The sequence below is a fragment of the Saimiri boliviensis genome, chromosome 10 (assembly GCF_048565385.1).
Source record: "Saimiri boliviensis isolate mSaiBol1 chromosome 10, mSaiBol1.pri, whole genome shotgun sequence".
NCBI classification, from domain to species: Eukaryota; Metazoa; Chordata; class Mammalia; order Primates; family Cebidae; genus Saimiri; species Saimiri boliviensis.
This window is the reverse complement of record NC_133458.1, coordinates 17,238,103-17,251,087: the sequence shown is the minus strand read 5'-3', so window position 1 is coordinate 17,251,087 and position 12,985 is coordinate 17,238,103. Positions and strand designations below refer to the sequence as shown.

Sequence of the window (12,985 nt, the reverse complement as noted above, 5' to 3'; positions counted from 1 at the left end):
TGATGGGAAGGCAGGCTGGGGCCTGGGTCTAGTGAATGCCAGGCCATTTATTCAGACTACTGATTAACTCTGCTGCTGCCCGAGGGACAACAAAGAAACCCGATTAGAACCTTACTTTAAAAAGACTCATCAAGCCAGGCGCAGTGGCTCACGCCTGTAATCCCAGCACTTTGGGAGGCTGAGGCGGGAAGGATCACTTGAGGTCAGGAGACCAGCCTGGCCAACAGGGTGAAACCCTGTCTCTACTAAAAATACAAAACTTAGCCAGGTAGTTACACTCACCTATAGTCCCAGCTACTCAGGAGGTTGCAAAGGAGAATGAATTGCTTGAACCCAAGGCAAAGTTTGCAGTGAGCTGAGATCACACCACTGCACTCCAGCCTAGGGTGACAGAGCAAGACTCTGTCACGCACAAAAAAAAGACTCATCTAAGTGAAAAGACAAATGAGGGATTCAAACAATGAGGATTAATCTTACTATTCTATTCTGCAGAGAATTAAGGGGATTACTTGGATTCTAAAATACCTGACCAAAATAGCAATAATAGTAAGACCTTTTCAACTTACCACTAATGCAGAAGAGCACATGCCGAAAGACAGAACCCATCGCAAATTCAACCGATCCCCAACGATGCCACTGATGAAAAGGCCCTAAAAATAAAGCATTTTATTTTACAGCTCTAAATGATAACATAGAATGAAAAAGTAACATGCATTGCAAAGCAAATGAGACAAACACAGATTATTTAAAACTCTTATTCACATTCCTAGACTAGCTGTCTATGGGAGTTTCACAAACGTTTCAATGGCAGTGGGATCAGCAATAAAGTAAAATTTAAAAGTTACGAAAATAAAAGGAAGAAAAGATTTTTAAAAAAAAAGAAATGGCAGTGGGCTTCTGCATACTCTACCACATACACACCAAAATTGAGGGCAAACTTTGGTTTTACTTGATTCCTTAACTGGAAAAAAATTTATAAATAAGAATGACTCTAATAAAACAAGCACACAAATCTATTTCATTTTCTAGACTAGATTAACCCCTACCCATCAGGTGTAAGCTCTCCCTCAGGGATTCCTCTTAGCCATTTGCACTCTGGGTTAACATGTGTTACCCCACACCCTGCAGTTTCAGCTCCAATCTTGTAAAAACTGGAACAGAAGCTTCCAGGGCACACTACCTGCCTGTTTAATCTGACCCTTGGTTTCACGACATCCCAAGGCAGGGAGAATAGGAAGGCAGAGACAATAATTAGCTGAAGACAGGTTCTGCCTTCTGCTCTACTCCCACTGAGTAGCAGGAATTAAAATGCTGAGATCGGCTGGGCGCAGTGGCTCACGCCTGTAATTCCAGCACTTTGGGAGGCCAAGGCGGGTGGATCACGAGGTCAAGAGATCGAGACCATCCTGGGCAACATGGTGAAACTCCGTCCCTACTAAAAATATTAAAAAATTAGCTGGGCGTGGTGGCACGCGCCTGTGGTCCCAGCTACTTGGGAGACTGAGGCAGGAGAATTGCTTGAACCTGGGAGGCAGAAGTTGCAGTGAGCCGAGATCGCGCCATTGCACTCCAGCCTGGCGCCTGGTGACTGAGTGAGACTGTCTCAAAAAAAAAAAAAAAGCACGCAGGTTCAGACATTTGGTGTATGTGCTTGGCTGAGGAGCCAATGGGGCGAAGCTACCATCTGTGGGATTATGACTGAACGCCTCTAAGTCAGAATCCCGCCCAGGCGGAACGATACGGCAGCGCCGCGGAGCCTCGGTTGGCCTCGGATAGCCGGTCCCCCGCCGTCCCCGCCGGCGGGCCGCTCCGCCCCGCGCGGGGCGTGTCCCGCCGCGCGCCGGGACCGGGGTCCGGTGCGGAGTGCCCCTCGTCCTGGGAAACGGGGTGCGGCCGGAAAGGCGGCCGCCCCCTCGCCCGTCACGCAACGCACGTTCGTGGGGAACCTGGCGCTAAACCATTCGTAGACGACCTGCTTCTGGGTCGGGGTTTCGTACGTAGCAGAGCAGCTCCCTCGCTGCGATCTATTGAAAGTCAGCCCTCGACACAAGGGTTTGAAGAAGAAAAAGAACAAGAACAAAAAAGAAAAAAAGAAGAAAAAAAAAAAAATAAAAAAAAAATAAAAAAAAAAAAAAAAGCAGAGATCATGGCAGGAAGTGAGACTGAAGACCTTAAGAGCAGCACATTTTAGGTTTCTTCCATCAATATATAAAATGTCTTGACTTAAAACCTAAATTCAGTTAGGACCAGGTGTTTCTAATAAATTGACTCTCTCTACATTGGAAAAACCTGGCTGGGCATGGTGCCTCACGCCTGTAATCCTAGCACTTTGGGAGGTGGGAGAATGGCTTGAGGCCAACAGTTCAAGACCAACCTGGCCAACACAGCAAGAACCCATCTCTAAAAAAAAAAATTGAGGCGGGCAGATCACTTGAGGTCAGGAGTTCGAGACCAGCCTGACCAACATGGTGAAACCCTATGTCTATTAAAAATACAAAAATTAGCGAGGCATGGTGGCAGGTGCCTGTAATCCCAGTCTACTCAGGAGGCCGAGGCAGGAGAATTGCTTGAACCCAAGAGATGGAGGTTGTAGTGAGCCAAGATCATGCCACTACACTCCAGCCTGGGCAACAGAGTAAGACTCCGTCTCAAAAAAATAAATAAATAAAAATAATTAACCAAGTTAACATTTAGAAACTACTTCAGAACTTTCACCCAGTATTTCACATTGCCTGGACATTGAGAATTAAAAGGTGTTTTTAATAAGGCACACTTGCCGGGCGCGGTGGCTCAAGCCTGTAATCCCAGCACTTTGGGAGGCCGAGGCGGGTGGATCACAAGGTCGAGAGATCGAGACCATCCTGGTCAACATGGTGAAACCCCGTCTCTACTAAAAATACAAAAAAATTAGCTGGGTATGGTGGCACGTGCCTGTAATCCCAGCTACTCAGGAGGCTGAGGCAGGAGAATTGCCTGAGCCCAGGAGGCGGAGGTTGCGGTGAGCCGAGATCGCGCCATTGCACTCCAGCCTGGGTAACAAGAGCGAAACTCCGTCTCAAAAAAAAAAAAAAAAAAAAAAGGCACACTTAAAGACAGAAAGGAAGACGCTGGGGAGAAAAGCAAGGCTCCTCTCACAGTCCACCTTCCAGCTGCTGCTACCATCGGCTCCACAACTCTCAAGTGGCAGCCACCACAGCGTTCCTACAGCCAGCCAAAGACGCCAGCTGAGTTACTCCGTGCCACCGCGGAATGTCTCCCAGGATGCTACAGATCCCACCATCCCACCTTCCCTTTTTTTTTTTGAAATGGAGTCTCATTTTGTCGTCCAGGCTGAAATGCAATGGCACAATCTTAGCTCACTGCAACCTCCACCTCCCGGGTTCAAGCAATTCTCCTGCCTCAGTCTCCTGAGTAGCTGGGATTACAGGCACCCACATCCAACTAATTTTTGTATTTTTATTAGAGACAGGGTTTCTCCATGTTGGCCAGGATGGTCTCGAACTCCCAACCTCAAGTTATCTACCTGCCTCAGCCTCGAAAACTGCTAGGATTACAGGCATGGCCACCACACCCAGCCCCACCTTCCTTACCACTCCACCCCAGCCACCTGACCCATTCCTCACCCATCTCTGAGGACCGGAAGCCCTAGGGCTCAGTCTTCACACCTCTTCCCTGCGCTCACCTTTTCTCTTGATCACTTCATGCAGCCTCATAGTTTTCATCTATAAATCATCCATAGGCCAAGGACTCCAAAAACTTGTATCTCCAGCCTGAACCTACACCTTCAACTCCAGACTCAACGACCAAGCGTCTGCTCTTTACCATCTGAGCAGTAACGGTCAAACGTAACACATCCAAAAGTGAGTCCTCAAAGCCTTCCCTCTCTCCGCAGTCTCCACTCTGCCATGACGCTTCCACCCTTGAAGTATTCTTGACACTTCTCTTACATTCCACATTCAAGACAGAAAAAACATTATTGGCTTTACCTCCAAAACACCGCTAAAATAGACTTCCCCCCAGCCTCTGTTACTGCTACGCTGGACCCAAGCCACCATCATCCTTTACCTCAAAATAACTCGGCTCCCAGAGCAGCAAGGGCGCCTGTCCAAACCTAAGTCAGATCTTGCCACTGCTCTGCACAAAACCTTACAGTAGCTCCCATCTCACTCAAGATTAAAGCCAAAGGCCCAACAAAGGCACCAAAGCCCTATAGATCTGAGCCCCGCCATGTCGCTGGCCTCACCTCTTACAGCTCTGATCCAAGCACACTGACCTCGCTCAGCTGCTCGGGTCTTCACTCAAATGCCTGCTGCCTCCTAAGGTCTCCCGGCTGTGCTACGTAAAATTACAACCTCACCCAGGCCCCTTTAGTCCCCTTTTTCTGCTTTATTTTTCTCCACTGCACTTACCACCTTCAAATATACTCTATAATTTGTTTATAGCATTTGGTTACTGTCTGTCTCCCATAGCTCCGCACCCAAGAATATTGGCTCTATAAAGACAGGGCATTTTTGTGTTGTTCAGGCTAAATTCCCATTGACCTATGCTAGATGCACAATAAATATCTGTCGAACGAATGAATAAACGAACAAATGGGAAGAACAAAAAAATACAAACTTCAGAAATACTGAACTCTGCCTCAGTCAGCAAATTCAAAATCCCTTACAAATTTTGTAAGGCTCAGAGTCATTTCCTTTTACATTCTTCTTCACCTTTAAACCCTAGAGTTCCAAAACTTACCACAGCATAAGAGAAGAGGAAAATTGTATCCAGGGTTCCGAGGAAAAGAGTCGCTTTCTCTGAACTGGGGAACAGATGGTTGCGGCTCCAGATCTACAGTAAGACAAAGGAACAGGTCAGCCCCTGTGGCATCTGCTAGGGTTTTCTGTTTCTCAAAGCCCCTTCACAAATACTGCCAAAACACCGTGAGTCATGCTCCAGATCAACTTTTACTTCTAATGCATTTAGAAATAACTAGTACCTATTTTTTTGCTTTTATTATTTTTAATTGACACATAATAATTGTACATATTGAGGCAGTACAGTGTGATATTTCAACATATATTCAATGTGGAATGATCGAATCGGGGCAATTAACCTATGACCTCCAACATGTATCATTGGAATGCTCCAACATGAGTGACTAAGTCAATTCAGTGAGAAAGCGGGGCAGTGCGTTTAAAAGCAGATATTTAGAAGAAATAAATTCTGCTTATAATCTTTGTGTTTGGCAGAATTCAATATCCAATCAATTAGCAATTATGTCTACCATCTAGGGCCATACCACCCTGAAAGCTCACAATCTCATCTGATACAGAAAGTTAAGTGGGGTCAGGTCTGGTTAGTACTTGGATGGGAGAAATTATGTCTAACTCCATCTAAGGAAACGTTTTACAGTACTCTTCAAAAATAATTTCCTAAGCTCACTGGTTGCCTAGGGCTGAAGAAAGCAAGAAGGGGTGACTAAAAAGGGGTGCAAGAGAATCGGGGGGTGCTGTTCTATACCTTAACTGGGAATAGTTAGAACACTAAATGTGTTTGTCAAAATTTGTAGAACTATATACTAAAAAGGTAATTTAAAATCACATCTTTTTTTTTTTTTTTTTTTTTTTTTTTTTTTTTTTTTTGAGACGGAGTTTCGCTCTTGTTACCCAGGCTGGAGTGCAATGGCGCGATCTCGGCTCACCGCAACCTCTGCCTCCTGGGTTCAGGCAATTCTCCTGCCTCAGCCTCCTGAGTAGCTGGGATTACAGGCACACGCCACCATGCCCAGCTAATTTTTTGTATTTTTAGTAGAGACGGGGTTTCACCATGTTGACCAGGCTGGTCTCGATCTCTTGACCTCGTGATCCACCCGCCTCGGCCTCCCAAAGTGCTGGGATTACAGGCTTGAGCCCGGCATTTTTTTTTTTTTTTTTTTTTTTTTTTTTGAGTTGGAGTCTCACTCTGTTACCCAGGCTGCAGTGCAGTGGCATGATCTTGGCTCACTGCAATTTCCACCTCCTGGGTTCAAGCGATTCTCGTGCCTCAGCCTCCCGGGTAGCTGAAATTACAGGCATGCGCCACCATGCACAGATAATTTTTGTATTTTTAGTAGAGACATGGTTTTGCCATGTCAGCCATGCTGGTCTTGAAATCCTGGCCTCAAGTGTCTGTCCACCTCCGCCTCCCAAACTGCTAGGATTACAGGTGTGAGCCACTGCGCCCAGCCAAGAGTTAGGTTCTTTCTAACTGCAAAATGCCATGTATGATTCTGTAGGCAATGTTTATATTCTTCAGGTGCGTTTAAATGGATCCAGTTTTTTTCATTTCTTTAGGATAAGAACCAAGTCTTACATATATTTATACAGGGTCTAACAGTGAAAAGAACCCATGGTTATTTTGTCAATATCTTTTGTAATGAATTAAATAATGTCCATGCATTTTCTCTTTTTTTTATTTTTATTTTTTTGAGACGGAGTTTCGCTCTCGTTACCCAGGCTGGAGTGCAATGGTGCGATCTCGGCTCACCGCAACCTCCGCCTCTTGGATTCAGGTAATTCTCCCGCCTCAGCCTCCTGAGTAGCTGGGATTACAGGCACGCACCACCATGCCCAGCTAATGTTTTGTATTTTTAGTAGAGACGGGGTTTCACCATGTTGACCAGGATGGTCTCGATCTCTCGACCTCATGATCCACCCGCCTCAGCCTCCCAAAGTGCTGGGATTACAGGCTTGAGCCACCGCACCCGGCCATGCATTTTCATTTTAAAGATGAGCAGAATATATGAAACCAGGCTGTGAGAGAAACCACTGAAGGAACCAGAAATATAAATTTATGCGTAAAAAGAGAGACGAGGATCTGTGAGAAGTTTTCCTCAACTTTATCAGGGTCATCAGCAGAAAAAAGATCTGAGCTAGTTTACAGAACTGTCAAAAATGTTAACAGGCTGCTTCACAGTGTAGTGAATTTCCCCTGCAATAGACATCCCTGAGGGAAACAGGAAGGTAATTTCTCAAAGATACAGAAGGGATTCTTTAACAGGATAGGAGACAGACCAGATCATAGCCCTCCAACTGGGGTGCATGGAACTCAGGGAGACGGAGAGGCCTCCAGAGCCTTGCTCCAAGGGGGTTTGCAAGGTCAAAATTATTTGCACCACACTAAAATGTGATTTAGCCTTTCCACTTTGTTCCCTTCTGCACTGACGATGCAAGAGCAGTGGAAACTGCCGTGCCTTCGCATAACCAAGGCAGTAATGCCAAATAGCACTAGTGATCATTGCATTGCTCACGGCAACATGCTCACAGAAAAAAAAACAACCAAAAAAAAAGATTTTAAAAAGCCAACGTCGGGCCAGGCGCAGAGGCTCATGCCTGTAATCCTAGCCCTTTGGGAGGCCAAGGTGGGCAAATCATGAGGTCAAGAGATCGAGACCATCCTGGCTGTCCTGGTGAAACCGCATCTCAACTAAAAATACAAAACTTAGCTGGGCATGGTGGTGTTTGTCTGTAATTCCAGCTACCCAGGAGGCTGAGGCAAGAGAATCACTTAAACTTGGGAGGCAGAGGTTGCAGTGAGCCGAGATCATGCCACTGCACTCCAGCCTGGCAACAGAGTGAGACCCCGTTGCAAAAAAAAAAAAGTGGGGTGCATTGGCTCACATTCTCAAAAAAAAATTAAATTTTTAAAGACTATTAAAGAGAAAAATCACAATCAGCAATTTTTTTTTCTTTCTTTTTTTTTTTTGTTTTGTTTTTTCACACAATCAGCAATTTTAAAGAAACATCTTTTCTTTTTTTTTGAGACAGAGTCTCGCTCTGCCGCCCAAGCTGGAGTGCAATGGCACGATCTCGGCTCATTGCAATCTCTGCCTCCTGGGTTCGAGTGATTCTCCTGCCTCAGCCTCCTGAGTAGCTAGGATAACAGGCCCATACCACCAAAGCTCAGCTGATTTTTGTACTTTTAGTAGAGAAAGAGATTTACCATGTTGGCCAGGATGGTCTCGAACTCCTGACCTCATGATATGCCCGCCTCGGCTTCCCAAAGTGCTGGGATTACAGGCATGAGCCACCACACCCGACACACCTTTTTTTATTTTTAATCCATGTCAGGTGGGTAATGTGTCCACATTGTAACAAGCTTATGAACCACAAAAGAATCAAAGAAATGTATCTTTAACAAAAAATAAAATCCCCAAATCATAAATAATAAAGTGTGATTTTAGGCTGGGCGCAGTGGCTCATGCCTGTAATCCCAGCACTTTGGGAGGCCAAGGTGGGCAGATCACAAGGTCAGGAGTTCAAGACCACCCTGATCAACATGGCGAAACCCCATCTCTACTAAAAATACAAAAACATTAGTCTGGTGTGGTGGCGCATGCCTGCAACCCCAGCTACTCAGGAGGCTGAGGCAGGAGAATCACTTGAACCTAGGAGGTAGAGGATGCAGTAAGCCAACATCACATCACTGCACTCCAGCCTAGGCGACAGAGCAAGATTCCATGTCAAATAAATAGTGATTCCAAAGCACCAGAACTCATTTCTAAGTGGCTTCCAGCACCAATCTAGTTACTTTAATGCCACCTCACACATATTGTGATGATGCATTCTATTGAAGATGAGAAAGCAACACAGGCTCGCACAGCTGACATCAAACAGTATCTTCAGCAATGCCAGTTTTGGGCCCTAAATGTCTTCATTTAGAGTTATACGTTGCCACATGTTCCCTGCAACCACAGTCTTCCATCCTCGTGTGCGCACCAGGCTCATCAGGACCCATAATTAAGCCCTGCTGGGTACACACACCTGTGTGAGCTAGAGACAGGGACCTTAAGCAGCTGCTCAGAGTTGTAGGTTTGGGAGCTGCGGTGGCTCAGGCCAGTTGTCCTGGCACTTGAGGAGGTGAGGGTACGCAAACGAGGCCAGCCTGGGCAACATAGAAACCTCTCATCCATAAAAAGAAAAAAAAAAAAAGTTTTAAGTTTTCTTCACTCCTCCAAGAAGTTACCAAAAACTCCCTGCAGGTGTGGCTTTTGCAAGAATTAACAGATTTTTAAACAGTTTTTTCTGTTTCACTGCCAGAATTTAGCTGAAATGCACTCTTTGACTGTCTATTTAAATGGAAAACCAAACCAAACCAAAACTAAAAGAACAAACTAGAACTAACAAACACATTCAGAAAACAGGCTCAGAGAAAAAAGCTTAGAGAAGGAAGTTAACTTCGATAACAGCTCAGATCAGGATGACTATACTACTTGGTTAGAAATGTTCCAAGTATTCATAATGAACCATCCAATGTTAAATGAAAGTCACCAGCACAACTAAGTCAACAAGCTAAATGTGATTCAACCTGGTCTGAGCATACGTTTGATGCGAATTTATCGGCCTGAATGTACTGGAGGGTTTTCTGGTGTTGTGCTGGGGGCAGTACATAAGCTACTATGCTTGCTAGATGACGAGATACTTCCTGTGCACAAACTAAAGTTCCCTGTGTAAGTTTCCTAGGTGAGAATGTTTATAACAGAGTAAGAGCTATACAGGGGGACGGGGGAGGCTCCCTAACACGGAAGGGCTTCTTCAAAGTGGTAAGCAGAAGATGGTCAACAGGCCAACTTAGGCACGAGGTTCTTTGCATAAGGCAAGTAGAACATGTTTATGTGGGACTCTACCACATAGCTGTGCATAAGGTTGAGACGGAATGTCCAAAGACACTACTTTTTTGAGACAGGGTCTTGCTCTGTCACCCAGGCTGGAGTACAGTGGCACAAACATGGCTCACTGCAGCCTTGACCTCCAGAGACCAAGTGATCCTCCCACTTTAGCATCCTAAGGAGCTGGGAGTACAAGTATGTGCCACCATGCCCAGCAAATTTTTTTCTTTTTTTTTTTTTTTTGAGAGAGTCTCACTCTGTCACCCAGGCTGGAGTGCAATGGCACGATCTTGGCTCACTGCAACCTCCGCCTCCTGGGTTGAAGCCATTCTCCTGCCTCAGCCTCCCAAGAAGCTGGAACTATAGGTGCCTGCCACCATACCCAGCTAATTTTTGTATCTGTAGGAGAGACAGAGTGTCACCACGTTGGCCAGGCTGGTCTTGAATTCCTGACCTCAAGTGATCTGCCCACCTAGGCCTCCCAAAGTGTTTTTTTTATTTTTTCATTTTTGTTGTGATGGTGGTTTCTCTGTGTTGCCCAGACTGGTCTCAAACTCCTGGGGTCAAGCAATCCTCCTCCCTAGGCCTCTCAAAATGGTGGGATTACAGGCCTGAGACCTTGCGCCTGACCCAAGACACTTTAAATCCTGCTTCCTTCCCCTGGAGATGATTTTAGATTCTCTAGCGCTATTCTCATAAAAGAACTACAAATTTTTAATACAGTTTTTAGCTGAGTTGTTCTCAAATATTAGATCTAATGATTATCTATTACCTAATATAGACATAGATTTTGGTTTTCTCCCCGCATTCCTTTTACGAATCATTTTCTTGATGGAGAAAGAACTAAAAATGTAAATATGAAACCAAATAGCTTTTGGGCAGGCAAAACTTCACAACTCATCTTTCTTTTTATTATTATTATACTTTAAGTTCTGAGATACATGTACAGAACGTGATTTTATGTTCTGATGTTTCCTTACTGTTTCCAATGTTTGTCCATGTCAGTGGTTCCCTTATAAGTTCTAAAGGTAACAGAGACTGTGTCTGCTGAATTCTTTTTGTAAAACACCCAACCAAGCTATGTATAAAATTAAAAGCTATAAAAAGCTTTTTGTCCACCTCTTGAGCCAAGAATTTTCAATTATAAAGCCGGGCGCGGTGGCTCAAGCCTGTAATCCCAGCACTTTGGGAGGCTGAGGCGGGTGGATCACGAGGTCGAGAGATCGAGACCATCCTGGTCAACATGGTGAAACCCCGTCTCTACTAAAGATACAAAAAAAAAATTAGCTGGGCATGGTGGCACGTGCCTGGAATCCCAGCTACTCAGGAGGCTGAGGCAGGAGAATTGCCTGAACCCAGGAGGCGGAGGTTGCAGTGAGCCGAGATCGCGCCATTGCACTCCAGCCTGGGTAACAAGAGCGAAACTCCGTCTCAAAAAAAAAAAAAAAAAAAAAAAGAATTTTCAATTATAAAAACAAAAAATAAATTTTTTTTAAAAAGTACTTTTTAGGATTCTATTTAAAGCACTTAAGGAGTGTTTCTCTGGCCACGTGCAGTGGCTCATGCCTGTAACCTCAGTACTTTGGGAGGCCAAGGTGGGTGAATCACAAGGTCAGGAGTTCAAGACCAACCTGACCAATATAGTAGTGAAACCCCATCTCTACTAAAAATACAAAAATTAGCCGGGGTGCCAGGCGCGGTGGCTCAAGCCTGTAATCCCAGCACTTTGGGAGGCTGAGGCGGGTGGATCACGAGGTCAAGAGATCGAGACCATCCTGGTCAACATGGTGAAACCCCGTCTCTACTAAAAATACAAAAAATTAGCTGGGCATGGTGGTGCGTGCCTGTAATCCCAGCTACTCAGGAGGCTGAGGCAGGAGAATTGCCTGAACCCAGGAGGCGGAGGTTGCGGTGAGCCGAGATCGCGCCATTGCACTCCAGCCTGGGTAACAAGAGCAAAACTCCGCCTCAAAAAAAAAAAAATACAAATATTAGGCCAGGCGCAGTGGCTCACGCCTGTAATCCCAGAACTTTGGGAGGCCGAGGTGGGTGGACCACGAGCTGAAGAGATCGAGAACCAACATGGTGAAGCCCTGTCTCTACTAAAAATTACAAAAATTAGCTGGGCGTGGTGGTACATACCTGTAGTCCCAGCTGCAAGGGAAGCTGAGGCAGAAGAATTGCTTGAAACTGAGAGGCGAAAGTAGCAGTGAGCCGAGATTGCACCACTGCACTCCAGCCTGGCGACAGAGCGAGACTCCGTCTCAAAAAAAAAAAATTACAAATATTAGCCAGGCATGGTGGCACATGCCTATAACCCCAGCTACTCAGGAGGTTGAGGCAGGAGAACCGCTTGAACCCAGGAGGCAGAGGTTGCAGTGAGCCGAGATCGCACCATTGCACTCCAGCCTGGGCAACAAGAGCGAAACTCCATCTCAAAAACAAAAAAAGGGATAATGTGCAAAATCTCAAAGACAGAAACGAACACAGCACTAATGAAAACTAATGAAAAAATAGCCTCGGGCCGGGCGCGGTGGCTCACGCCTGTAATCCTAGCATTTTGGGAGGCCGAGGTGGGTGGATCACCTGAAATCAGGAGTTCAAGACCAGCCTGGCCATCATGTTGAAACCCCATCTTTAAAAAAAAAACAAACAAACAAACAAACAAAGAAAAAATATTGTCATCAGAAGGTGTGATTTTAAAATAGTTAGAAATAAGCCGGCTGCAGAAGTAAAATGGGCCTGAGTTGGACCAGGCTTTGAAATGGTAAAATAGTCTGGCTCTTACATGATAGGAAACAGTGAGCTATTTCAGAGTCCTAGGCAAGTAAAAGATGCAAAAAAAGAACTTCAGAAGAATCCAGGGTGGACACGGTCTTCTTGAATCCATCCCAGCACTCTGTTCTTACCTCCACAGGCAGCTCAACTGACGTGTTAAAAGCACTTGGGGTCCACTGCTCGGAGATACTGACTTTGACATTGCTAAATGTTTTTCGTGAAGCATGGAGCAACGAATAACTACAAAATAGAATATAGATGAATGAATAGCAAAAAGAAACAACATTCAATAAAATCACATGTATAAGTCCATTTATTTTATTTTATTTTATTTTATTTTATTTTATTTTATTTTGGGGGCAGCCCCCTAAACCAAAATAGATTCAGAGAGACTCTCTCAATTTTATTTATTTTTATTTTTTGAGACAAGATCTCACTCTGTCACTCAAGCTGGAGTTCAGTTATAATCATAGCTCACTAGCCTAGACCTCCTGGGCTCAAGCAAGCCTCCCACCCCAGCCTGGGTAGCTGGGAGATTACAGGTGTACTCTATCATACCCAGTGTGCCTGTAATCT

The 12,985-nt window shown here is 45.1% G+C and overlaps 1 protein-coding gene across 1 annotated transcript in view; it reads right to left on the bottom strand.

Moving 5' to 3' along the window:
• The window catches only part of SLC37A3 (solute carrier family 37 member 3), a 58,785-nt gene that overhangs the window by 27,237 nt on the left and 18,563 nt on the right, over positions 1-12,985 (bottom strand). Inside the window, exons 3-5 of the mRNA XM_039472905.2 lie at positions 12,541-12,649; positions 4,741-4,833; positions 567-650 (exon numbers count right to left, since the gene is read on the bottom strand). Coding sequence (XP_039328839.1) covers positions 567-650; positions 4,741-4,833; positions 12,541-12,649 — 286 coding nt within the window. The remainder of the gene's footprint in view (positions 1-566; positions 651-4,740; positions 4,834-12,540; positions 12,650-12,985) is intronic.